We start from the raw sequence: 26,233 nt of genomic DNA on the forward strand, positions 1-26,233 counted from the left end.
TCTTAGGTTCGAATCACAGATCCGCTCCCCTAATCAAGTTAGTTGGTTAACCCCAGACCCTCGTGATATAACACGCTATGTCAGTACTCTGTGCTGCTGTTAAGAGCAAACCATTGACATTGCTCCATTCTACCAGCATCCATTACTAGCTGCTAATCAATTACACTTTCACTATATATTATTTGGACATAAATAAAACAAATAAAGGTGCAGAACATCAAAAGCCTAGTTGTTATGTTTTTATTCATACAGTTGTAAAAGATTGCCTTTGGTCCACAGCAATTAAAATCAGATAGACAAATATCGACTCCGCCAACAGCTTCCTCTCCGTTAATCTGACTCGGTCCCCCTGCTTTCTCTTGGACTGTTGTACTGCGCATGCGTTGGTGCTGCCTTGAGAGGCGGAAGTGGATGTGGAATGTAGCTATACATATCCTCCACCTGACCGGAAGTAGACAGCGGAGGGTATTCGGGCTCAGTCGGCACCTGCAAGGTGTGTGTGACGGTGTTTAGGTACCTGGGCACTGGGACGGGGACGGCAATGGTGTTGGGATGTCCCGTGACAGTCAGATCAGAAACATTTCCGAGAGTACCACGAGGTTCAACTGCCTCATCTACAACAAACACAGGTGATTCGTCCGTGACCTGTTCAACATGGTCAGAAACATCGTTGTTGTCATTGTTGTTGCCATTGTTGTTTTTGTTGTTGTTTGGGGTCGTTTTTGTTTCACCAAAGGGGTTGAAGTACCGGTGAGAGAAAGCCCGACCTATCATGCGAGAATTCCGTCTTTGCTGTCGTCTGCTTGTGGCCAGCTTGACTTCTGCTTGCGCCTTAGACTGCTGGCATATCACCACTACCATGACGACAGCGAGTACGACGACCGCAACAACAATAACGACTGCAATAGTTGTATTGTCATCCATTTTCTATCTGAAATGAGACACCACCGTGTCATACATGTACAACTCTACAGTCACATCGGTTAAAAATTAAAAAAACGATTACAACTAATTCGTACATAACATCTTAGCAACAACATCGATCTCTCCTGGTATTGAATAATTCATCCATACAATACTCATTCAGACAATGTATTCACAGTAATACGACTGTGAAAACACTGAACCCCTTTGTAAGTACCGGGGGCACGGGTGGCCCAGTCGTAGGCGATGGGTTGTGTCAAGCTACCTTCCGGGACGCATGCCAGTAGATTATGATCGTGGGTTCGAATCACAAAAATCGCCCTGATTACGTTTCAAAGTTCGTCACCGAGGTTTCCCCAATTAGGTGGTCTACGTGTACGAACTGCATCACTTCGGGCGTTCCTCCCACATCTGGATGATACGCCGTGATATAACTTAAATACAGTCAAGTCCCATTAATCCGACACTGTTGGTTGCATATGATTATGTCGGATTAACGAGTATGTCGGATAAACGAAATTAGATATTATCAACGTTCGTGATCGAAAATTGGACAACTACACGATAGATAACGATTAAAAAATGTTGTAATAAAAAAAGGAAAAAGGAAATATTCATATTGTTGTGTTACATTGTTCGCGGAATATGTTTTCTAATCATGCAACCTCTAAAGTTTAACACAAAACACAAAGTTTATCTCTGCAGCCGTTTAAATATGCAGCTACTCGCCGACTGGTCTCGCATCAAAACACGGGGCTGTGTACTCGCGGGCAGATGACCATGGAGTACGCTGATCACCGTGTCGGATTAACGAGACTGATTAATGAGTGATTTCAGCAAATCGTTGCAATTTAGGTGTGTCGGAGTCGGAGTGCGAGACTGTCGGATTAACGGGTCTAAACAGCACTGATTTAATCGGTTCCCATCATTTGTGTCGGATAAAGCCGATTGTCGGATTAACGAGTGTCGGATAAATGAGACTTGACTGTACTGTTCAATCGGCGTTAGACCAGACTCGTTCACTCACTTTGAAATGATCGCCTATCAGTGCTTCGTGCTCGTTGAGGAACTACGCCATTTCATATATACGTAGTCAATGACGAAGGTGGTCTTCAAGGCTTATACTGTGTGCACTGAGAGAACTCGGATCTGACGGATTATCAGTTAACAAGTTTGATACCCGGAAATCAATGAATTATTTACCCCAGTATTTTGTCAGTAGACCTCTCATGAAAGGTTTCTGATCCTTATACCAATTGATTATGCTAATCCCCTAGCTATTTTCATTATAGTAGAATGTGTTTGGCTAAAGAACAATCAATCAATCAAGTTTATTTCGTAATTCGGGCCACATTTTAGGTCACGTGTCCAGAGTATTACATCTCTGTCGATCTTTGAATAATTTACATAAATATAAAGCTATCAAGCGTACTACACTAATATCTCATGATTTAAATAAATTTGCAAAAGTAATATTACCTTTATAATATTTCTGTAATGATGTAAAAAATGTATTTCTCAAGTGAATATATTTCTTACATACAAAAAAAGACACGGTTTTCATTCTCTACTAGATGAAGGTCACATTCTTTACATATAGATTCAACAGTTCGTGTGTGAACAGATATTATGGTTTTGCTACAACATTTATAAAGGTAAGCTCATTGGAACATTCCGCCGTAATTTGTACATGATGTACAATTGGCCTGTATCACACTGTGTCACTCTGGTTAAGATAGTAGTTAATGTTTACCCTAACAAAACAATCACAACGGTTTGATCTAAACTACCTGGCAAAAGAAAGTATAAACTTAAAATTGGATTTTACCAAAACACTGGATTTTACAAACGTTATAAATATGTCACAAGGCTGAAGCCTGTCGCCGAAACACTGCAAACTTGAAGTCAAAAACACAACTTTGATACCCATATCAAATACATCACTATCGAATAACCTTTCCTTGTTTCATTTTTAACAACCATCAAACATGGGCGTATTCCTTATATTGCATGACTGAAAGTTGACTCTTAATGGAACAGGTATCTTCTTAGCACAGACCATCCAGTCTCATTGTCTTGTATTACTGGTATCCTATATACAGAGATGAACAGACAAAAGAAACACTGACTAACAACACTGTGTACCTACCTACCCGTGGTGCAACCTTTACCCGACTGGGCAGTAGACTGACCTTGAGCGGTAGCGACCGTTCGACATCCAGCCACGTAATCCTTCACTGTGGCCAACAGGGTTTATCCTGTTACTACTTAGTTCCTAAGCATTGTTCCTCTACAAAGAGGTATAATCTTTTTTTCCGCTCTGTGTAACTAGGAACTACCAACCTCAGGGCATTGAATCTGTACAGCTAACATGTTTTCTTACTTTCAAGGCGCGGTGGGGTAGCCTAGTGGTAAAAGCGTTCGCTGGTGACGCCGATGGCCCGGGTTTGAATCTCCACATGGGTACAATGTGTGAAGCCCTTATCTGAGTGTCCAACGCCGTGCTATTGATGGGATGTTGCAGGAATATCGCTGGAATATTGCTAAAGGCGGCGTAAAACCATACTCACACTCAACTGACTCACTCACTTGAGACTCACATGATGATGATTCGCGTTTTAATCAACATTCGTCATCATTAATGTGTCGGTTAGGCGGAGGTAAGTCGAAATGAAACAAGAAAAATAGTTCCTTAATGTTTCCGTATTGAAGAAAGAAAGTCCGTCCGTTAATGGTATTTTCAACTCTGAATTTTGAAGATGACACACTACTACTACTACTACTACTACTACTACTACTTCTACTACTACTAGTAGTACTACAAATGCTACTGCTATTGCTGCTACCACTGCTACTACTTCTGCTACTGCTGCTGCTACTGCTACTGCTGCTACTACTACTGCTAATACTGCTACTGCTGCTGCTGCTACTTCTACCGCTTCTACCACTGCTACTATTACTACTTCTACTTCTGCTACTGCTCCTACTACTGCTACTACCACTGCTACTACTACTATTACTACTACTGCTACTGCTGCTACTGCTACTGCAAATGCTACTACTGCTGCTGCTACTGCTACTGCTTCTGCTCCTACTACTACTACTGCTATTACTACCACTACTGCTACTGATAATACTACTGCTACTACTACTGCTACTGCTACTACTACTGCTACTGCTAATACTACGGCTACTACTACTCCTGCTACTACTATTACTACTACTACTACTGCCACTACTACTATTACTACCTCTACTACTACTACAACCACTACTTCTTCCACAACAACAACAACTACTACTACTACTACTACTAGTACTACTACTACTGCTGCTGTCATGTGTGTCATGCTGAGCTCCCTGTGGAAAAGACAACTGAAGCTTCCTTTTAGACTCCGGAAAGTGGCACATGGTATTTCATTAATTATAAGGTTGTTTAAAAAAGAAGAAATGTCGGCAAATCATTTCAAATCAAATCCATTCCTATGTTTACTCTTCACGTTAGTCCATGTCACTGAAGGTCGGTTGAGGAGCATCGACAATGTCTGCAGGCCGAAAACAACTTGGGTGACATGTAAGCAACACGTATTAGTTAAAGCTTTCTAAACCGATTATTTCGTCAATGAAAGCTTTACGTGTCCAGCCATTGCGTACAGACACGACACCATATACCCAACACAGTAAGTACGTTTGACTAAATGAGGGAAGCGGCAGTAAAATGACTATGCAAGTGGGTATTGGTTTCAACAAGGCAGTAACGCGTGTAAGGGGAGATCACCGTAGCTTCGTGGTTTCTTATGTCTGCAGTGAGCGGATTTTGACCTCCGTCTACATTATCCCAGTTCTGCGTTTAATTGTATTCAGTGCCGTAGCCAGGCCCACGCGCGCGCGCGCGCGCGTGTGTGTGTGTGTGTGTGTGTGTGTGTGTGTGCGTGCGTGCGTGCGTGCGTGCGTGCGTGCGTGTTATAGAAAATAGTTTTATTTGAATCAAGTTGGGGACAAGTGATACCTGTACAAAGACTTGGATTCTCAACATGACTACAATATGTTGAATCCCCCATGGCGCCCGTCTACAATGACGACGTTGTATTCCATTTGGTTCCTTATGCTTGTCATGTCTATTTCCTTAATTATATACTATACTGAGGCAAGGAAACTTGACTTTTACAGTCAGTCAACTACCTTGTCTCGGGAAGATCGGCAAAAGAAAGTATACACCCATGTTTAAAGGTGGCTAAAAATTAAACAAACAAGAAATGGCTATTCGATGGTGATGTATTTGATTGTTGAGTTTTGGGCGACTGTTCAGCCTAGTAACGTTTTAATAACTATCGTAATGTTTTGGTCGAATCTTGTTTTCAAGTGTATACTGTCGTTTGCAGTGTATAGGCTTGTTAATGATGCTAACAAATATATAAGTGGTGTTCACACAGCGATTGGCAAGTTTCTTCTTTTATTCTTGTAACGTTTGTTTTTAGAAAACAACCAATACATGTGAGCTTGTGTGTGGGTACACTGCAGTAACTGCAGAAACGTTTCCACAGATTGATTATACAAGATATGTGTGGGAAAAACACTTTCCTCATGTGTTCGTTCAAGATGCTCCCCCTCTACATGTACATGTATATGAAAATATTATAATTTTGTTATGCCTACCTGTTTCCACAGACAATATAAAGTTACATCTGAATTTAGCAATTACATATTTTAAGACAGTGGAATATGTGATGAAAGGTATCTTTCACCATCAATAATGATTTAATTGGTGCATTATTTTAACATTTTGAGACCCGTGAAGATCCGGGGTAGAATAGGTCTTCAGCAAACCATGCTTGCCGTAAAAGGCGATTATGCTTGAAGTGAAAGTGGATTCACGGGATCGGGTGGGCAGGCTCGCTGACTTGGTTGATGCATGTCATCATATCCCAATTGCGTGGATCGATGCTCATGATGTCAATCATTTGATTGTCTGTTCCCGACTCGATTATTTACAGAGCGCCGTCATTCCTAGGTGCGGCTTTAAACAACAAACAAACAAACACACAAACAAACAAAATAACATTTTGAAGATATGAAATGTTACAATGCCAATCCTTGCTGAAGCAGTCATAAAATCACTATTTAATGGGAGAAATGAACACGTCCACATCACCAACGGCCTGACTTATGGTGTGTGAGTGAGTATGGTTTTACGCCGCTTTTAACAATATCCCAGCAATATCACGGCGGGGGACACCAGAAATGGGCTTTACACATTGTACCCATGTGGGGAGTCGAATCCAAAACCTTCGGTGTGACGAGCGAACACTTTAACCACTAGGCTACCCCACCGTCCCTGATGTTACAGAAACAAAGTTAACTCTGACCATCTTAATTACACATCACAGGACACGGCTTGGTGAACACCCTTGTATTCTAGGTCCTAAAGTTCCGAAGTCCCGTAACCAATTTGGTCAAAAGAAGATTAAAAAGGATACTTCCACAAAGTGAAAACATGTATCGTGTTATATGCCCATTTCCCCCGTTTTATCATGTATTGTTACGTATATACTTCAACAAAGTGAAAACATGTAGCGTGTTATATGCCCATTTCCCCCGTTTTATCATGTATTGTTACGTATATACTTCAACAAAGTGAAAACATGTATCGTAATATATACCCATTTCCCCCGTTTTATCATGTATTGTAACGTATATACTTCAACAAAGTAAAAAAAAAACATGTATCGTGTTATATGCCGTTTTCCCCCGTTTTATCATGTATTGTTACGTATATACTTCAACAAAGTGAAAACATGTATCGTGTTATATGCCGTTTTCCCCCATTTTATCATGTATTGTTACGTATATACTTCAACAAAGTGAAAACATGTATCGTGTTTATATTCATATGAATGAAATACTGGAATTTATCAGAGACGATAGATCAAGTTATCAGTCACTAGTGACTGATATAAAAAAATTTGATATAACTGATATAAACAAGGTGACGGAACTACTTTCTCCTGAATCAAAACATTACGTTTACGTCAGATGCCGACTGTCTAAACCGCAGGTGCATAGCTTCTCTTCAACTGACCACAGGAGCTTTTTGATGAGTCTGATGTCTGGAAATAACATCTATGGCAATGTTAATATCACTCTTGCGCCGGCTATGCTTCGCCAGACACTAGGCACAACTGGCAACAGCGAGACGTACCGCCGAGGCGAGAAGCGCCCGCTTGAATTTTCCGAGAATTGAATTTTCCTAATTTAATTCATGACAGCAAGCAACAATGTTTCAGTTAAAATGTTCGGGGTTCTATAAATGTGTTTATGTCAACTTTCATACTTATCTGTGAGAAAATGTGATCAAATTTGGCGGATTTTGTAAGCCTGGAGAGCGCTCAGCTGATCGTTCGACATGGTCACAGTACTAACTGTTTATGTATTCCTACGCCAATAACATAATCGCTGTTTGAAAATGATTTCTGTTTTCATTTTAACAGGAATGTTTAATTATGACAAACAAAAATGTCCACGCAACTTAATACTCGATATGAAATAATATATTTCGCATAACATATATTAACAGCTAGGGCTAGTTTTATTCACGAACTATATTCTTTTCGAAAACCCCCTTTATACGGCGGTGGTTAAGGTGCGACAGGGAGAACTTAGTAATTTATCAGACACTGTTTTCGAAAAAATATAAATTGCAAGTAATAAAAATAAAACATGTATATAATAAATAGAAATTTCGTGAAGTGGGGACAGTCTAATATTTTCACTCGTGACTGCGTCACTCGTGAAAATATTAGACTCTCCTCACTTCACTCGATGAGATAAAAGTGGTATTTGAGAAAACACATTAAATATCCTCTATATATTCCCATTTCCTCCGTTTTATCATGTATTGTTACGTATATTCTTCAACAAAGTGAAAACATGTAGCGTGTTATATGCCAATTTCCCCCGTTTTATAATGTATTGTTACGTATATATTTCAACAAAGTGAAAACATGAAGCTTGTTATATGACCATTTCCCCCGTTTTATCATGTATTGTAACGTATATACTTCAAAAAAGTGAAAACTTGTATCGTGTTATATATGCCCATTTCCCCCGTTTTATCATGTATTGTTACGTATAGTCAAATTATTCACATGCTAGTTTTTCACAGAAATTTGTATTGATTTAGTTTTTTAATTTCCTTTATCAACAGGTAGTGTATAGTTTAAATGTATATATTATAATTTTTTAACTTGTACTAATCACTGTATGACTGAAATACTGTCAGAGTGACTTTAAATGTTAACTCACTGTGATATGTTATGGAAGGATTCGTTCACGATGGACTGTGAAATAGATGATACACATCATTCATGAAAGGCGCATTTGCGTGCGTGCGTGTGCGTGTGTGTTTGTGCGCGCGTGTTAATGTGTGTAGGTTGGGATAGGGACACATGCATGCTAAATGTGTTGCACTGTGTTAAAGTGTTTTTGAATTTTCCACTTCAGGGGGATTGTAAAAAAATGGCCAAAATTAAGACAAACAATTATTAGACGAGTAGTAGGCGAAACAGTACTTGTCTTATAATGATGTGTTAATAACCTTTAGGGGGATAGATAACTAACTGTTCGCCTGCTACATATACTCAAGGAGTTCAGACATACAATGCATCTATGTTTCCTATAGTTCTATAATGATCTGACAAAAGATAAACCGATTACATTGTGTACAATTTCCCGTCGAAACGGAAAGTAGTGAAAAATGTTTCTTGCGTGACCGCGGGTGTGAAAGTATAATGGATGCTTCCGTCCTTGAAGTCTGTCGCTCACGTACATCGCTGTGTCCACAGCGGGATCTCGCCATTCTTGGCGCAGACATATTGCATCGAGTCGAGACGTAGTTAATAATCGAAATACAGACAGTTTAGAAGTTTGGTGAAGACATAGATTGCGAAATTCTACACTCATTATGAATATACATTACAATCGGGGAGCCAAAATTTTATACCCTGGACGAAGGGTGCTGATACTTTGTGCTCGGTGCATATTGCATATAGCCAGGCTAGGATTCTGACAGCATATACTCAAGGAGCATATTGCATATACCCAGGCTAGGATTCTGACAGCATACACTCAAGGTGCATATTGCATATACCCAGGCTAGGATTCTGACAGCATATACTCAAGGAGCATATTGCATATACCCAGGCTAGGATTCTGACAGCATATACTCAAGGTGCATATTGCATATACCCAGGCTAGGATTCTGACAGCATATACTCAAGGTGCATATTGCATATACCCAGGCTAGGATTCTGACAGCATATACTCAAGGTGCATATTGCATATACCCAGGCTAGGATTCTGACAGCATATACTCAAGAGGCATATTGCATATACCCAGGCTAGGATTCTGACAGCATATACTCAAGGAGCATATTGCATATACCCAGGCTAGGATTTTGACAGCATATACCCAAGAGGCATATTGCATATACCCAGGCTACAATGCTGACAGCATATACTCAGGTGCATATTGCATATACCCAGGCTAGGATTCTGACAGCATATACTCAAGAGGCATATTGCATATACCCAGGCTACAATGCTGACAGCATATACTCGTGATGTATATTTTATTTATTCAGGCTAAAATAATGATAGCATATACTCGAGATGTATATTTTATATATCAAGGCGAAGTTATTCATCCAAGTTTAGAAGTATGTTGTTTGTTGTTTAACGCCGCACTCAGCAATATTACAGTTATATGAAGGCAGTCTGGTCCAGACAATCCGGTGATTGACATCATGAGCATCGATTCACGCAACTGGAATACGATGACATGCATCAACCAAGTCAGCGAGCCTGACAAACCGATCCCGTCAGTCGCCTCTTACGACAAGCACAGTCGCCTCTTACGGCAAGCATTGGTTGCTGGAGACCTATTCCGACCCGGATCTTCAGAAGTATATGATCTTGTTAACTTAATATTTGCATCGCCATTTGATGACAGTTCTACTTCTGTCGGAGGCACGACTGTCAGTATAAGTAAAGAGTATGCAAAGTGATATCTGAATAAGATTGAATGGCCTGCCAATAGACAATCATCCGTATGAAGCCCATGCAATGTCTGTACATTATGATAGCATGAGTGAAAGATCAACAAACGTCCATCTGGTCAAGGTTGCTAGTTGCCCCCCTTCCACACCGTCCTGCCTGCTGTTTACGGGTGGTAATTGCCATATTTAAACTTCCCCCACACTCACGAGCCCTTCTCCCCACCCCTCCCACTCGGTTACCCGACGTCCCCATGCCCGTATTACCTGGGCGTCTCCCGGTGACGCGATGTGATGCGGGGTGTTTGTTTACCCGTCATCTAAACAACGGTGTACAGAGTGTCAAGTGAGTGTGAGATCTCCGCCCTGGCTACTAATAGCCGCTAATAACGCCACTTAAACAACCGGACACTCGGACGTGAGGAGACAAGTGGCCAGCTGAGAGGGGATGAATGCATGTTGGTCAGCGTCGATGGCTTTCTGAGTGGGATAACGTGGTTATGCGAGGGGGCATTGTGTGGACCACCAAATCAATGTCTTGGTGCGTTTTCACGGGTAGCGTGCAGTTTCGATATCAAGAGGCACCTGTGTCCACAGTAGGCAGCAAGTGCCCCCTTACACAATGAAACCTCGTTGGTAGGGACCCTGGTATAGTGGAAGCATACTTTCTGACTGATTCCCGTACTAACACCGCCTCCGTGGTCTAGTGGTAGAGCGTCCACCCGGAGTGCGGAAGGTACGGGGTTCGATCCCCGGCCGCGTCATACTAAAAGACGTTAAAAGATGGTACTTGTTGTTGCCCTGTCTAGCGCTCGGCATTAAGGGGCTAAAACAAGGACTGGTCGGCTCGGAGTCAGTATACTGTGTCTGAGTGGGGTATTCATGTTAAACTGTGGCATGGTATCTCAGTGAGCTAGCACTATAAATCGGCATCAGTCCGGACTAGTACAAGCAGCCACACAAACACACACACGTGCATGCACGTCGCTATGTAAGTGCAATAATCTTGGACGCGACGTTAAACCCAATTTCACCTCACCTCACCGTTGGTAACGTGTACATATATACAAAGGGACATTACTCCGTACCAATGATACCGTTTATCCAGACATTTGTTTATCCGGTCGGAATATAAGCAATCGACACCGACCGGATAATCGGGTTTCATTGCGATTGATAAGTTAATGGTTTGGGTCATCATTTGAAAGGCGTTGTGTGTAACCATATATAAAGGGAATATATTTTAAGGTGTAGGCCACAGGATATGTGACTTTCTCATTGAACGAGAGGTCGGTCACGTGACCGTGAAACTGTCGCTGATCGTGTGAAATTCGTATAATCGTGTGACGTTTCTCACGAGACTGTATTTTGGAAATGACTAAACTCTACCGGAGTACTTCCACATTCCTGGTAATCCATAAAAAGTCCCTTGCGCGACAAAATACATTGTCATTGTCAATGGTCGGTTTGACCCTATAATCTTGCATGCATAGGCAACAGTCGTTGATGCGATCAATCGTTGTGATCTAAATGAAAGAATGCGCACTGCAACGACGAATTTGTGCGGGGACGCACACATTCAGTCCACAGTAATTGTGCAGTGATCTATGAATTTAACACAACATTTAACCGAGACAGCTGTATAAGCATCTTAAATTGATTACTGACTAATTAACGATGTAAAATCCGCTTGCAACGCGTAGGAAACCTCTCTTGTGTGCATCATATCCGTCATTTTGACATGTGCACTTACACAAATGGACGACCACACTCTGTAGCCCTCTTGTTAATCCTCACGCAGTCGTGTGATACTAGTTTACAAACTACAAGATGCCAAGGTAGGCTATTGTAAGCACACCTATCTGACATGCACCTCTCTGTGGCTGATATGTTGTATATTTTCTACTGCGACACAGTTGATTGTTTTGTGACTGCCTCCGCGATACAGCTAATTGTTTAGTTCTCTCTCCGCGACACAGCTGAGTGTTTAGTGACTCTCTCCGCGATACAGCTGAGTGTTTAGTGACTCTCTCCGCGATACAGCTGAGTGTTTAGTAATTCTCTCCGCGATACAACTGATTGTTTAGTGACTCTCTCCGTGACACAGCTGATTGTTTAGTTCTCCCTCCGCGATACAGCTGATTGTTTAGTTCTCGCTCCACGATACAGCTGAGTGTTTAGTAATTCTCTCGACGATACCGCTGATGGTTAAGTTCTCTCTCCGCGACACAGCTGATTGTTTGGTGACTCTATCCGCGATACAGCTGATTGTTTAGTTCTCTCTCCACGATACAGCTGAGTGATTAGTAATTCTCTCCACGATACCGCTGATTGTTTAGTGACTCTCTCCGTGACACAGCTGACTGTATAGTTCTCCCTCCGCGATACAGCTGATTGTTTAGTTCTCTCTATACGATACAGCTGATTGTTTAGTGACTCTCTCCGTGACAGCCGATTGTATAGTTCTCCCTCCGTGATACAGCTAATTATTTTGTGATCGCCTCCCCTATACAGCTGATTGTTTAGTTCTCCCTCCGCGATACAGCTGATTGTTTAGTTCTCCCTCCACGATACAGCTGATTGTTTAGTTCTCCCTCCACGATACATCTGATTGTTTAGTTCTCTCTCCACGATACAGCTGAGTGTTTAGTTCTCTCCGCGATACCGCTGATTGTTTAGTAATTCTCTCCATGATACCACTGAGTGTTTGGTGACTCTATCCGCGATACAGCTAATTGTTTAGTGACTCTCTCCGCGATACAGCTGATTGTTCAGTTCTCTCTCCACGATACAGCTGATTGTTTAGTGACTCTCTCCATTGTACAGCTGATCGTTTAGTGACTCTCTCCAAGATACAGGTGAATGTTAAGTGACTCTCTCCATGGCACTGTTGATTGTTTAGTGACTCTCTCCGCGATGCAGCTGATTGGTAAGTGACTCTCTCGGCGATACAGCTGATTGTTTAGTGACTCTCTCCGTTGTACAACTGATTGTTTAGTGATTCTCTCTGCGAAACAGCTGATTGTTTAATGATTATCTCCACGATACAGCTGATTGTTAAGTAACTCTCTCCGCAATACAGCTGAATGTTAAGTGACTCTCTCAGCGGTACAGCTGAATGTTAAGTGACTCTCTCCACGACACTGTTGATTGTTTAGTGTCTCTCTCTCCGCGATACAGCAGATTGTTTAGTGATTCTCTCCGCGATACAGCTGATTGTTTAATGATTCCCTCCACGATACCGCTGATCGCTTTTTGATTCTCTCGGCGATACAGCTGATCGTTTAGTGACTCTCAACACGATACAGCTGATTGTTTAGTTCTCTATCCGTGATACCGCTGATTGTATAGGGACTCTCTCCATTGTACAGCTAATTTTGTTTAGTGACTCTCCTCGACACAGCTGAATTGTTTAGTGACTCTCCACATGATACAGCTAATTGTTTAGTTCTCTCTCCGCGATACAGCTGATTGTTTAGGTCTCTCTCCGTTGTACAGCTGATTAATTAGTGATTCTCCCCGCGACACAGCTGATTATTTAGCGATTATCTCCACGATACAGCTGTTTGTTAAGTAACTCTCTCCGTGATACAGCTGATTGTAATGACTCTTCGCGACACAGCTGATTGTTTAGTTGTTCTCCCCGTGGTACATCTGTTTTTGTGATGTGAAAAAGTGACTCTCTCCAGGATGTAACTGATGGTATTATAGCTCTCATCCTACACTCTGAGGTTACATGTATCGACTGAAACAGTGTGAAGATCCAATGACATGGCATGTAGTTCCATGAATAACGTTCCACGTTCACTTTATGAACGTTCAGACAACGAGAGAGGACACAGCTTGGAAAAGTAGTGGCGCATTATAGGATCATATCTTAACAAAGATGTATTTTGGTAAAAGCCAATAGTCCGCGTTTTGCAGGCGTTTTAATTTTGTGAGACAATGAGTATGACCATATGTACAGGACTCCGATAGCTTTCCATCCACTGTAAGGCATCAAGAATAACCATATGTACAGGACTCCGGTAGCTTTCCATCCACTGTAAGGCATCAAGTATGACCATGTGTACAGGACTCAGGGTAGCTTTCCATCCACTGTAAGGCATCAAGTATGACCATATGTACAGGACTCAGGGTAGCTTTCCATCTCCTGTAAGGCATCAAGTATGACCATATGTACAGGACTCAGGGAAGCTTTCCATCTCCTGTAGGGCATCAAGTATGACCATATGCACAGGAATCAGGGTAGCTTTCCATCCACTGTAAGGCATCGTGTATGACCATATGTACAGGACACAGGGTAGCTTTCCATCCACTGTAAGGCATCAAGTATGACCATATGTACAGGACTCAAGGAAGCTTTCCATCCACTGTAAGGCATCGTGTATGACCATATGTACAGGACACAGGGTAGCTTTCCATCTCCTGTAGGGCATCGTGTATGACCATATGTACAGGACTCAAGGTAGCTTTCCATCCACTGTAAGGCATCAAGTATGACCATATGTACAGGACTCAAGGAAGCTTTCCATCTCCTGTAAGGCATCAAGTATGACCATATGTACAGGACTCAAGGTAGCTTTCCATCCACTGTAAGGCATCAAGTATGACCATATGTACAGGACTCAAGGAAGCTTTCCATCTCCTGTAAGGCATCAAGTATGACCATATGTACAGGACTCAATGAAGCTTTCCATCTCCTGTAAGGCATCAAGTAAGACCATATGTACAGGACACAGGGTAGCTTTCCATCCACTGTAAGGCATCGTGTATGACTATATGTACAGGACTCAGGGTAGCTTTCCATCTCCTGTAAGGCATCGTGTATGACCATATGTACAGGACTCAAGGTAGCTTTCTATCTCCTGTAAGGCATCAAGTATGACCATATGTACAGGACTCAATGAAGCTTTCCATCTCCTGTAAGGCGTCAAGTATGACCATATGTACAGGACTCAGGGTAGCTTTCCCTCTCCTGTAAGGCATCAAATATGACCATATGTACAGGACTCAAGGAAGCTTTCCATCTCCTGTAAGGCATCGTGTATGACCATATGTACAGGACACAGGGTAGCTTTCCATCTCCTGTAAGGCATCGTGTATGACCATATGTACAGGACTCAAGGTAGCTTTCCATCTCCTGTAGGGCATCAAGTATGACCATATGTACAGGACTCAGGGTAGCTTTCCATCTCCTGTAAGGTATCGTGTAGGACCATATGTACAGGACTCAGGGTAGCTTTCTATCTCCTGTAAGGCATCAAGAATGACCATATGTACAGGACTCAGGGTAGCCTTCCATCTCCTGTAAGGCATCAAATATGTACAGGACTCAAGGAAGCTTTCCATCTCCTGTAAGGCATCAAGCATGACCATATGCACAGGCATCAGCGTAGCTTTCCATCCACTGTAAGGCATCAAGTATGACCATATGTACAGGACTCCGATAGCTTTCCATCCACTGTAAGGCATCAAGTAAGACCATATGTACAGGACACAGGGTAGCTTTCCATCTCCTGTAAGGCATCAAATATGACCATATGTACAGGACTCAAGGTAGCTTTCCATCCACTGTAAGGCATCGTGTATGACCATATGTACAGGACTCAGGGTAGCTTTCCATCCACTGTAAGGCACCAAGTATGACCATATGTACAGGACTCAAGGAAGCTTTCCATCTCCTGTAGGGCATCAAGTATGACCATATGTACAGGACTCAGGGTAGCTTTCCATCCACTGTAAGGCATCAAGTATGACCATATGTACAGGACTCAAGGAAGCTTTCCATCTCCTGTAGGGCATCAAGTATGACCATATGTACAGGACACAGGGTAGCTTTCCATCTCCTATAAGGCATCAAATATGACCATATGTACAGGACACAGGGTAGCTTTCCATCTCCTATAAGGCATCAAGTACGACAATATGTACAGGACACAGGGTAGCTTTCCATCTCCTGTAAGGCATGAAATATGACCATATGTACAGGACTCAAGGAAGCTTTCCATCTCCTGTAAGGCATCAAGTATGACCATATGAACAGGACACAGGGTAGCTTTCCATCCGCTGTAAGGCATCAAGTAAGACCATATGTACAGGACTCAAGGAAGCTTTCTATCTCCTGTAAGGCATCAAGTATGACCATATGAACAGGACACAGGGTAGCTTTCCATCCACTGTAAGGCATCAAGTAAGACCATATGTACAGGACTCAGGGTAGCTTTCTATCTCCTGTAAGGCATCAAGTATGACCATATGTACAGGACTCAGGGTAGCTTTCCATCTCCTGTAAGGCATCAAGTATGACTATATGTACAGGACTCAGGGTAGCTTTCCATCCACTGTAAGGCATCAAGTAAGACCATATGTACAGGACTCTGGGTAGCTTTCTATCTCCTGTAGGGCATCGTGTAGGACCATGTACATTATGAAAAAGTAATAATCGACATAACTTATTCAGTTATTGGAGATAATTAGATCATTACGTTTTGCCAGTCATTAAAGAGCGAATAAAGAATAATACGGTGCTCGAAGATTCCGTCATATTTTGGTGTGACTAGTTTGGGCATTGTAGTGAGGGGGTGCTGCAATGGCCCCCATCGACGTGGAGAGAGTGTCAGGGCAGAGAGCTGGACATACATTACTTGTAATACGATCTGGAAAATGATACCCAGAATAGTATTACTGGGAACGGCTGTTGATAGATCGGCGTTGCTTCAGCTGATAACAAACGCTACGTTCTCCTCGGTTCCTGAAACTTACTTACATCTGTGGGGACTGTCGAATCGACATCTCTCTCGATCTGCAACTCATTGTAAATTCAACGATGGGATCGTTGTTTGTTTTCAATATTGCCACTGACCTTGACTTGACCCACATTGACCTCTCATTTCCTCGTCACGTGATGTCCACAAGTCATTTTGTAGGAGAGCAGAAGAATAGAGATAGGACACGTTAACCTTCACGAGAGAGTGATTATCACACGATGTCGGCTCCAGCGATGCCCATTACAAGAAATATGCAGTACAAGATAACATGAGAAGTGATGTTTGACGATACTTTTATCAACAGTGAACATAAACTCCGACAAACACGATGCATGTGATTGGGTTCGAACCCCGGGTATAAATTCGACGTGGTGAGCAAACCACTGCGCTACTCAACTGAAGTCAAATGAGATGAGATGAGCCAGGTGAGATGGGGTTTAACGTCGCGTTCAAGATTATTCCATTTAAGCACGTGTGTGTGTTTGTGTGCCACTTGTGTTTGTGTGCGTGAATGTTCATTCGTGTGTGTTAGTTAGTGTGCGTGTGTGTGCATTTACGTGTTTGTGTGCGTGCGTGTGCATTCACGTGTGTGTATGTGTGTGCGTTTGCATGTGCGTGAGATTGCTTTTACTAGTTCGCACTAATGCCGATTTTTATAATGCCAGCTAGCAAACTGAGATACCGTTCCGCAGACTAACATTGATGCCCCAATCAGGTGCAGCTGGTACACCAACTCCGTGTCGACCAGTCCTTGTTTTATCCCCTTAATGCCGAGTGCCAGGAAGGACGCCATCTTTAAACGTATGTTGGTATGACGCAGCAGGGGGATGGAACCACCGACCTTCCGCTCTCCCCATGTGAACAAAATTGATTTGAAAACGGAAGAAAAAATAACAAAACAGCTGTGCTACGAGTAATTACGGATTGTCTGGTGCTCACTACTACATATTTCCCATGTTTAAATAAAGAAACTTATAAACAATGCCGATTAAAAAAGAAGAGCCTAAGGTCCAACTATTGTTGACGTCACATAAAATATTCTATGACGTCATAAACAAGTTTTTCAATTTTTTGCGACAAAGCGCTGAAATAATATCACGTAGCTTGTGGCTTTTCATAAACAATTAAAACAATATGCGTGAACGAGACACTCTTACAGTAACTGATAGCCCCAGTGAAACTAAAACATGATAATAATATGCGTGCCCCCATTGGCAATACAATAGAGAGCCTGTGGGGTACCATGTATATTATTTGTCCAGATTGTAGTAATTAAGTCCCGAACCTGAGTGACCTTTCTTTCAGTGTTATTTCAAGAGGGGCAGATAATCCACAATTCCGAATACATATTCTGTATATTACCAATGATATTACCTGGCCATCTTCAATTATTTGCGACATGGTGTTGACATGATGTCACGTTGCTGTCGACCGCTTCTCGGAAAAATAGCGTCCGCTTACCAATCAGCAAAAATGTAATTCTCTGTGAGAAGTACTCCACAAAAAATCGCCCTTTGCCCTTAATACCAGATTAAATACAACAGATTTACAATTAATAACATGTATAAATAAAACTCTTTGTTTTGTTTCACCAGTTTCTATGAGAATCTTTTTACTCCCATCTGATGTTGGCTTGATAAATTCGCATCAGTTTGACAGCTTAATATTTATTTAAATATCATTACTTTATCGCGAACTTAAACACAAATTGTTCCCAGTTCAGTGAAAGGGGTGTACATAGTCGAGAAATGCGATCCCATATATAGATACAAATAGAAATGTTTAGACGTAAGGGCCACGATAGAATCTCGGCGACCCCAGACAGTGTTAAATGTTTGATGTCTGGTGTATAGTAGGATAATTTGTCAGTCGCTTCATTGCGAATACAAACACACTTTCAGAAGATAAAGCGGTTGTGAAGTCGTGGAATCTGGGGCATGTCGGTGTTCAACACTTCACTAATGTTTTCACAACAGAAAGGATTGAGAAAAAAACCATTTCAAAGTACTTGTGGACTGATGTCAAAGGCATCTACAATGATATTGTCGGAAGATATCACAAGCTATTTTCATACTGGACTTTGATGTGGCGGAGGCTGTATGAATGTATGTCACCGGTTGTACGACGCCGACGTTTTTCATCAGAGAGAGGAAACAGAGCCTCGGGAATAGTTCCTTATACCCAACGAACAGCATCACCACGTACATCCAACACGGGTGGGCGGCTTGTTTGCGAAGGCGTCAAATCTTGCTGAGCAGAGGTTCAAACTTAGAAACGACGGAAGTTGGTTCGAATCCCAGATCCAACATATAATAGTTCTCAGTTAGTGAATATCTACGACCTGTATCATTTCGGGCTTTCATGCCACATCAAGCTGACATCAAGATATGCTAAGATAATATTTATTGCAGGAAACATTCCTTTACGGAATAGATGCAATATTTAGATGACAAAACAGTGAAAGAAGAACTGTTACAACGAAAGACTCATGTTCAAATGTGTCCGGTCAGAGTCCGCAGCATGCCTCTGATTCAAGTCGAGACACAAAAGTAAAATACCATTCATATTATTAAATCTAAACACACACAGACACACACACAGACACACACACAGACACACACACACACACACAGACACACACACACACACACACACACACACACACACACACACACACACACATACAGAGCTTAGTCTCTGGTGAAGTTGGGTGGGTGGCTGTATAATTTTTTCCAGATTCTGTCGTTAATTTATGGTAACTTAGTCTTAGTTATGAAAAGTGCACTCCTTATTCCTTATTTCACAGTGTGTGAGGGTTGTAATTATATTTCATTTTTACCTATCCTGTATGACCTAAGCTTGTTCCCTGTGCCTTTAGCTGCATTACCATCTGGGAGAGATTCCATGACGAGGGAGCCATCCAGATTCTCGGGGATGAATGAGTTGTTCAGCACGATTGATTCTATTCCCCAGATTTCACTGTATGATTTTATGTATGATTACAGACTCGGTTAATGTTTCGAATAATTTGCAAGCAAGAGGTACAGGTAAATCGTGGTTAATGTGGTAGAATGGAGCTTGTGGTGGACCTCTAGTCCCTTTTTCAAGTGCGGTCAATAGTAACTTAGTCATCGGTAAACAACAAAAGACAAATGTTTAAACCATTAACTATTACATTATTACTATCAGATTTGATATAATGTTGAAGACCATTGGGGAATATATTGAATAATGCGGGAGACAAAATGCATCCTTGTCTTACCCCGACGTTGGATTTTGGGGATTGTGAAATTCACTGATTATATTATTTTCACTACATTTCCTGAGATTGTATTTGATTATAGCTTTGTTAGAGTAGTGATCTGTCAACTGAATCGAAAGCCTTTTGAAAGTCTACAAAACAAGCGCATACTTTTTTTCTGATTGGAATGACCGTACTGTTTGTATAACGCGGTCAGGAGAGCAGTACGAAAAAACTCTTCAAATCATTCCACTTATAAATCATTCAAAAGGTAAAAAGAGCCGTCCAATAAAATCCCTGTCATACGAGAGCGATGTTCCGTGGAAAGTTAGAGCCAGGAGAGATGGAGAATTGCGGCATAAGGAAGATGTGCTGGCGTTCCAGGATATTTATCATAATCCAATGGAGAAATAATATACCCTGGATAATGGAACATGACCCCAAAGGATTTCTTCGTGACATTCATCGCTTGGCCATTTGAATCACATGCCTTTTATTGTATCTATATTTTCCTCTCTGTTTTTTTTTTGGTAAGTCTGAACATCGTAATCCTTACCTTGTATCTTTACACTGTCAATATTTGGTTTTGTCCCAGTTTGACTTTTGAAAAGATACCTGCATCTACACTAAAAAGCGTGTTAACACCAAACGCTTTAAGAGATGCTGAGTTCAGCAAGACAAACTTCAGCGTCATATATATTTTGCAAATCATTAATTCTTAAACGACAGTTAACAAATCTATATCAGTTCCTGGTGTAAATAAAAAAAATCGGTTTAAAATCAAGTGGTCAGCTATAAAAGCCATCTGTGTCAAATAAATCAAACATCTGGGTTGTCAGCTTTACAGAGAGACATCCATCCACGCTCTTTGCCAATCTGGCATGTTATCAGATATCGCTGGAACAGATCGTCAGGAATCAGTCCGATTAGCAACATTTATGGATATGTCCACAACCCGTCGATAACCTGACAATTCACAACCATCCATGAGTGTTTATGCCATTACAGTAGATGAGTATCACCTCAAGAAGACTCACGATTTGTTTGAAATGATAACCCGGGCGCTGACCCATGGGAGACCCACGCCCCAGCAACTCATGTTCAGTGACGGGTCCGGCAGGTATAAAAACAACAAACTGTGTTTACATCAACCGATCATATCTTGGGTATGCTTATATTTTTCAAAGGCAAACTTCTCCCCCAAATATAGAGATATAAATCAAACGAACATACATCATGGGCGACTGTGGCCTGCCCGTGTGTGTTACATGGTGGAGGATGACGTTCTCCCTGCAGGTGGTCAACCCATCCAGCGGAGTATTTCAGACTGTTTTTTTTTGCTTGTGTTATAAATCACTGAGGTGTAGGAGAGGAGAAGCAGTGAAAGAAGAGTGAGTGAGTGAGTGAATTTGGTTTTACGCCGCTTTTAGCAATATTCCAGCAATATCACGGCGGGGGACACCAGAAATGGGCTTCACACATTGTACCCATGTCGGGATTCGAACCCGGGTCTTCGGCGTGACGAGCGAACGCTTTAACCACTAGGCTACCCGACCGCCCCAGTGAAAGAAGAACTGTTACAACGAAAGACTCATGTTCAAATGTGTCCGGTCAGAGTCCACAGCTTGCCTCTGATTCAAGTCGAGACACACAAGTAAAATACCATTCATATTATTAAATCTAAACACACACAGACACACACAGATAGACAGACACACACACACACACACACAGAGACAAACACACAGACAGACATACACACACACAAAAAAAACAACAACAAAAAAACCAAACAAACACAAAAACACACAAAAAACAAAACAAAACAAAAACACATCAGATACTCATTTAAGTCAGCTCTCACGACAAGCATGATGTGATGGGTACAATGCTGCCGCGGAATCCCTACAGGGTCGTGCTACAGGAACCTAAAGACTGACATATAGATGGAACATTGCTGAGTGCGGCGTTAAACAACCAACCAACCAACCAACATGCTGCTCATGCATGTCGAGCCATCTAGGTCGGCGTCACCCCGAGCTTGCCCATAAAGTGAATGATGGAGTAAGTGAATCGAGTTTTACGCCGCGTTTAGCACTATCCTATGTTGGTCTGACTGTAAGTATGCGTGTGTGTTCACACTATCGACTATTGCCAAGTTTGGTTCGAATTAACTTTAAAAGCCGACATAGACCGGTGATATTGTTCGATCAAAATTAAGTTTTTATGTTTCATTAATTACGAACAATTTTTTTTCAGCGACCATTAGTGACATACATATGTCATTCATGATCAAAATAAATAAATTATTCAAAATACTAAACTACCGAGCAAAAGAAAGTAAATGTATACACCCATGTTTGATGGTGGCTAAAAACGAAACAAACAATAAACGGTTATTCCATTGTGATGTATTTGATACGGGTATCATTATGATGTTTTGGACCTTAAGTTTGCAGTATTTCGGGAACTGTTTTCAGTCTACTAACGTTTCGGTCAAATCTTTTTTTCAAGTGTATGCTTTCTTTTGTCCGGCATTTTATATTAATTATCACAGCGATGGTGTTCTTGTTACAGGACATGCCGGTGGAATTAAGATAATTCAGCCAAGAAGTGATATTTGAGCTAGCTCACTCCGCTGATAGATGATAACATATTCCAACCAATATAGTGTGTTCCCTCAGTGAATAACAATGACCTTGACCCATGGACTGCGGTGCATCAGTCCACACAGTGACTGTATTACACTGATAAGGAAACCACACTGCCTTGAAATAGCGACATTAAAATACTCCCAGAACAGTCGAATTAACGTCTTTCGCGGAATCAAGTGAACCAAGTTAAAATAAGTGGCAGCGTTCCGACTGAAATCGTTTGCTTATAAATTTTCGGAAACTCATTGTTTACAAGTGTAAGCGTTTCTTACAGACACGACTACTTCAGGACTAGCGGAGTAAACAGGTGCCATGACACATCATAATTAGTCAGTAAAAGAGTTTCCCTGGTATTCCTTTATCTCCGCATCGAATTGGCAAGATCGCAGTTTGTTGGAACACGCGTATGTTCTATTTCGGCGCATGATTGAAGCTGACGAGTGTGTAGGTACTTGAGTCATCCGCCGTAAACAGGAGGCCGTTTTATATGTCCGTCCCGTGACAAATTCACAATTATATCGCTATTCTTTTAAATCTCAAATTTTAATTTACAATTTGGATTATAACTTTAACGTATCAACACATTTCAGATACGTGTAATATAAAACTAGAGTTTACTTTAAGAAAAGACAATACGTAGTAGGTAGGGAAAACTATCAACTTGGGATTACCGAGCATGTATGTACATTATGCAAATGTGGTTTTCCCAAATTCATATGACATACGGGGAAATGACAGGGCTGGTCTGGAGGTTCTAAACTGTTCGCCACACCATGCACCTACTTGGAAAGTCCGTGGTTTGATTACAAGTAAAACCGGAAGCTGTCATTAAATGTCGCGTGTGTGTCCCATGACGAGTCTCATGACAACTATTTCTTCCGTTATTCTCGTCTTACGTGAGATTCCCGCAGCTTGGCGAACAGTGATCCGCGAAGCATACAGGGCCCCACTACTGAATCGCCTCCGTCAGCGTTAGCCTGCGACTGAATGGGACACTTATAAAGGAAGACACACTAACAATGGCAGGTCAAAGGTCGCCATGGGCACCTGTTAAGCAATGGGGTGTCACTGGACTCTAAAGTGGAAGATTTAATGAAAACAACTTGACAACTCTTCCTGAACGGAAATGGCATACTGTCAATAAACCTGATGTTGCACATTTTTCCAAATCGTTTATTTTACTGTATCTCTTTATGATTCACAGCTAGGTCTTCATGACAATGAGCTGCATCAGAAATATACAGATATGGAGACGAAAACATGTTTGCATCACGATAAAAAAGTCTAACATAAACAAATATTTCAGCTGAAGTAAACGGAAAGATAACAGCTATTTCAGTTGGTTGGTTGAGAACGGAGTTGGTTGTATCGTCTTGCTGGATCGTGACCCAAGACAGCAGGATCCGCTAGTTATGGGTTCGATTCCAAGATTCTGATCAGCGCCGGTTTATCAAAGATGTAAACTTCTGTAGACCTCGCAACTTGACATAGAATCACGTAATATTTGGATTAATATTTAAGAAGATCGCTGTCTGTGTGTTGATCTTTATAAAGTGAAAATAAGCAATTTCGGCGATAAGGAATATTGCATACAATAATGACAAAAAATGCAAACCACATTTAGTGGTTACATTTCGAACAAGGTCCAGAAAGCTTCTAATACAACATCTGCACTTTTTGTTTCTTTCAAGATCATTTCGAGTTGGGTACCTAGCTACTGCACACGTTACTTAATATATCTGCTCTCAGTCCTTACCTGGATTGTTACCATGTGATCGACATACAATCATGATGCATTTCCCTAGCAAAATAGACGTCTTGATAAGCGCTCTTTTCAATGTTTGTCATGACTGTATGCAAAATTCCTTATCACCGGAATGCATTGTTTTCACTTTTTACGTACCAGCACCTATCTTCGTTAATAATTAATCATGATACTTCGTGATTCTAGCGAGGACTATACGACCTTACGCCCCTTTGAGTGTTTTACCCACTTGGAAACTGACCCACATGTGGTGAAATTGCGTTGAGGGTGCACGTTTGAAAACATGTGTCAAGAGCACCCCAACCGGCACTGAAACAGAATAGAACCTGGGAAGCCAGCTCGAAGCTGACAAACAAGCTATCACCATTGACCTCATCACGTGATTAGGTCGTCTCCAGCTGCGTGACCGGCCACTGTGCGGTGGCGCATCCGCCTTGCCACAGCGTTCTCGATTGTCTGTTTTTAATAATGACATATATATATATATATATATATATATATATATATATATATAGAGAGAGAGAGAGAGAGAGAGAGAGAGAACTGACTTTTCTTTCGACGTTATGTGTCGATGGATAACTCTAGATAAATAATAAAAATATGAGTTGCCAAAGTATAATGACAGTCCACTATAATTTGAGAGACCGAGGAGGAACGTTGACAGTGAGAGCATATTTACAGTCCAACACTTGATCTCTGAACTTGTTCACTAACAACTCACTCAAGTGATTCGACATTCAGTGGGCGACAAATGCTTCAGTGTTTGGTTGCATGTACCCACTAATGACAGCGAAGCTTTTCAGATGAATTACACGCGAGGCTAACACTTGCTGGGGAAACATTCAGGAAGTATAAAAAGTTTTAAAATTTAATGAGATAAATTATCGATCCTGTTTGATATAGAGCAATAAAACATTATTATAAGGATCACAACTTATATTGTTATATGATAGTCGACCCGTGAGGATCCGGGGTAGAATAGATCTTCAGCAACCCATGTTTGCCGTAAAATGCGACTATGCTTAATTGCTTATCGTAAGAGGCGACTAACGGGATCGGGTTGTCAGGCTCGCTGACTTGGTTGGTGCATGTCATCGTATGCCAAGTGCATAGCTCGATGCTCATGATGTCAATATCTGGATTGTCTGGTCAAGACTCGATGATCTACAGACCGACGTTATACAGCTGGAATACTGATGGTATTATGCAGGTGACGGAACACGCCGAGTGGACCTGTATTATGATCTTACACACCATGTTCAATCAGTAGTGTACCAATATTCGTTCTGTTGTCAACTTGTGTTCATCCGATCCAATGTCTTAACCTGGTGGCTTCGTGGATCCAGGGGCCTATGATATGGTCTCTGGCGGATCATACACACATGAGTCAGTGTCGCCCCCCCCACCCACCCACCCCACCCACACACACATGGGTCAGTGTCGACCCACACACACCCCACACCCCCACCCATCCCCCAGCCCTCTTCCCAGTTTACATGGATATACATTCGTCGTCTATACGCGACTGGCTATCCCGGCAGTATACATCGGGTGAAACACAGGAACACGGAGTCATGAGTTTGTTTGTTTGTTCCGAGATGTCCGTCAGTGGGACATGCTCTAATCCTCAGTGAATCCACTCAAGCCGTGGGTGTCCGCAGCGCTGTGTCCACTGTTCGTGTCACATTCCACGTGGCGGAGACGGTGCCCTGGCAGCACGTGGCCACCGGTTGGCAAGACAATAACGGGGTAGAAGTGGACTGGTCATAGCTGGCCGGGTATACACTGGGAGTAATCACCCCCCATGTCACATCAGACCACCTGTCCAT

General features: G+C 41.8%; 1 protein-coding gene across 1 annotated transcript in view; it reads right to left on the bottom strand.

The window, feature by feature from the left end:
* Positions 1 to 276: 276 nt before the first annotated feature.
* Positions 277 to 26,233, bottom strand: part of LOC139468048 (uncharacterized) — a 57,223-nt gene continuing 31,266 nt past the window's right edge. Inside the window, exon 2 of the mRNA XM_071249745.1 lies at positions 277 to 931. Coding sequence (XP_071105846.1) covers positions 331 to 924 — 594 coding nt within the window. The 5' untranslated portion in view covers positions 925 to 931 and the 3' untranslated portion in view covers positions 277 to 330. The remainder of the gene's footprint in view (positions 932 to 26,233) is intronic.

Source organism: Haliotis cracherodii, unplaced genomic scaffold, assembly GCF_022045235.1.
Source record: "Haliotis cracherodii isolate W230 unplaced genomic scaffold, xgHalCrac1.p SCAF_1, whole genome shotgun sequence".
In the NCBI taxonomy this organism is placed as follows: domain Eukaryota; kingdom Metazoa; phylum Mollusca; class Gastropoda; order Lepetellida; family Haliotidae; genus Haliotis; species Haliotis cracherodii.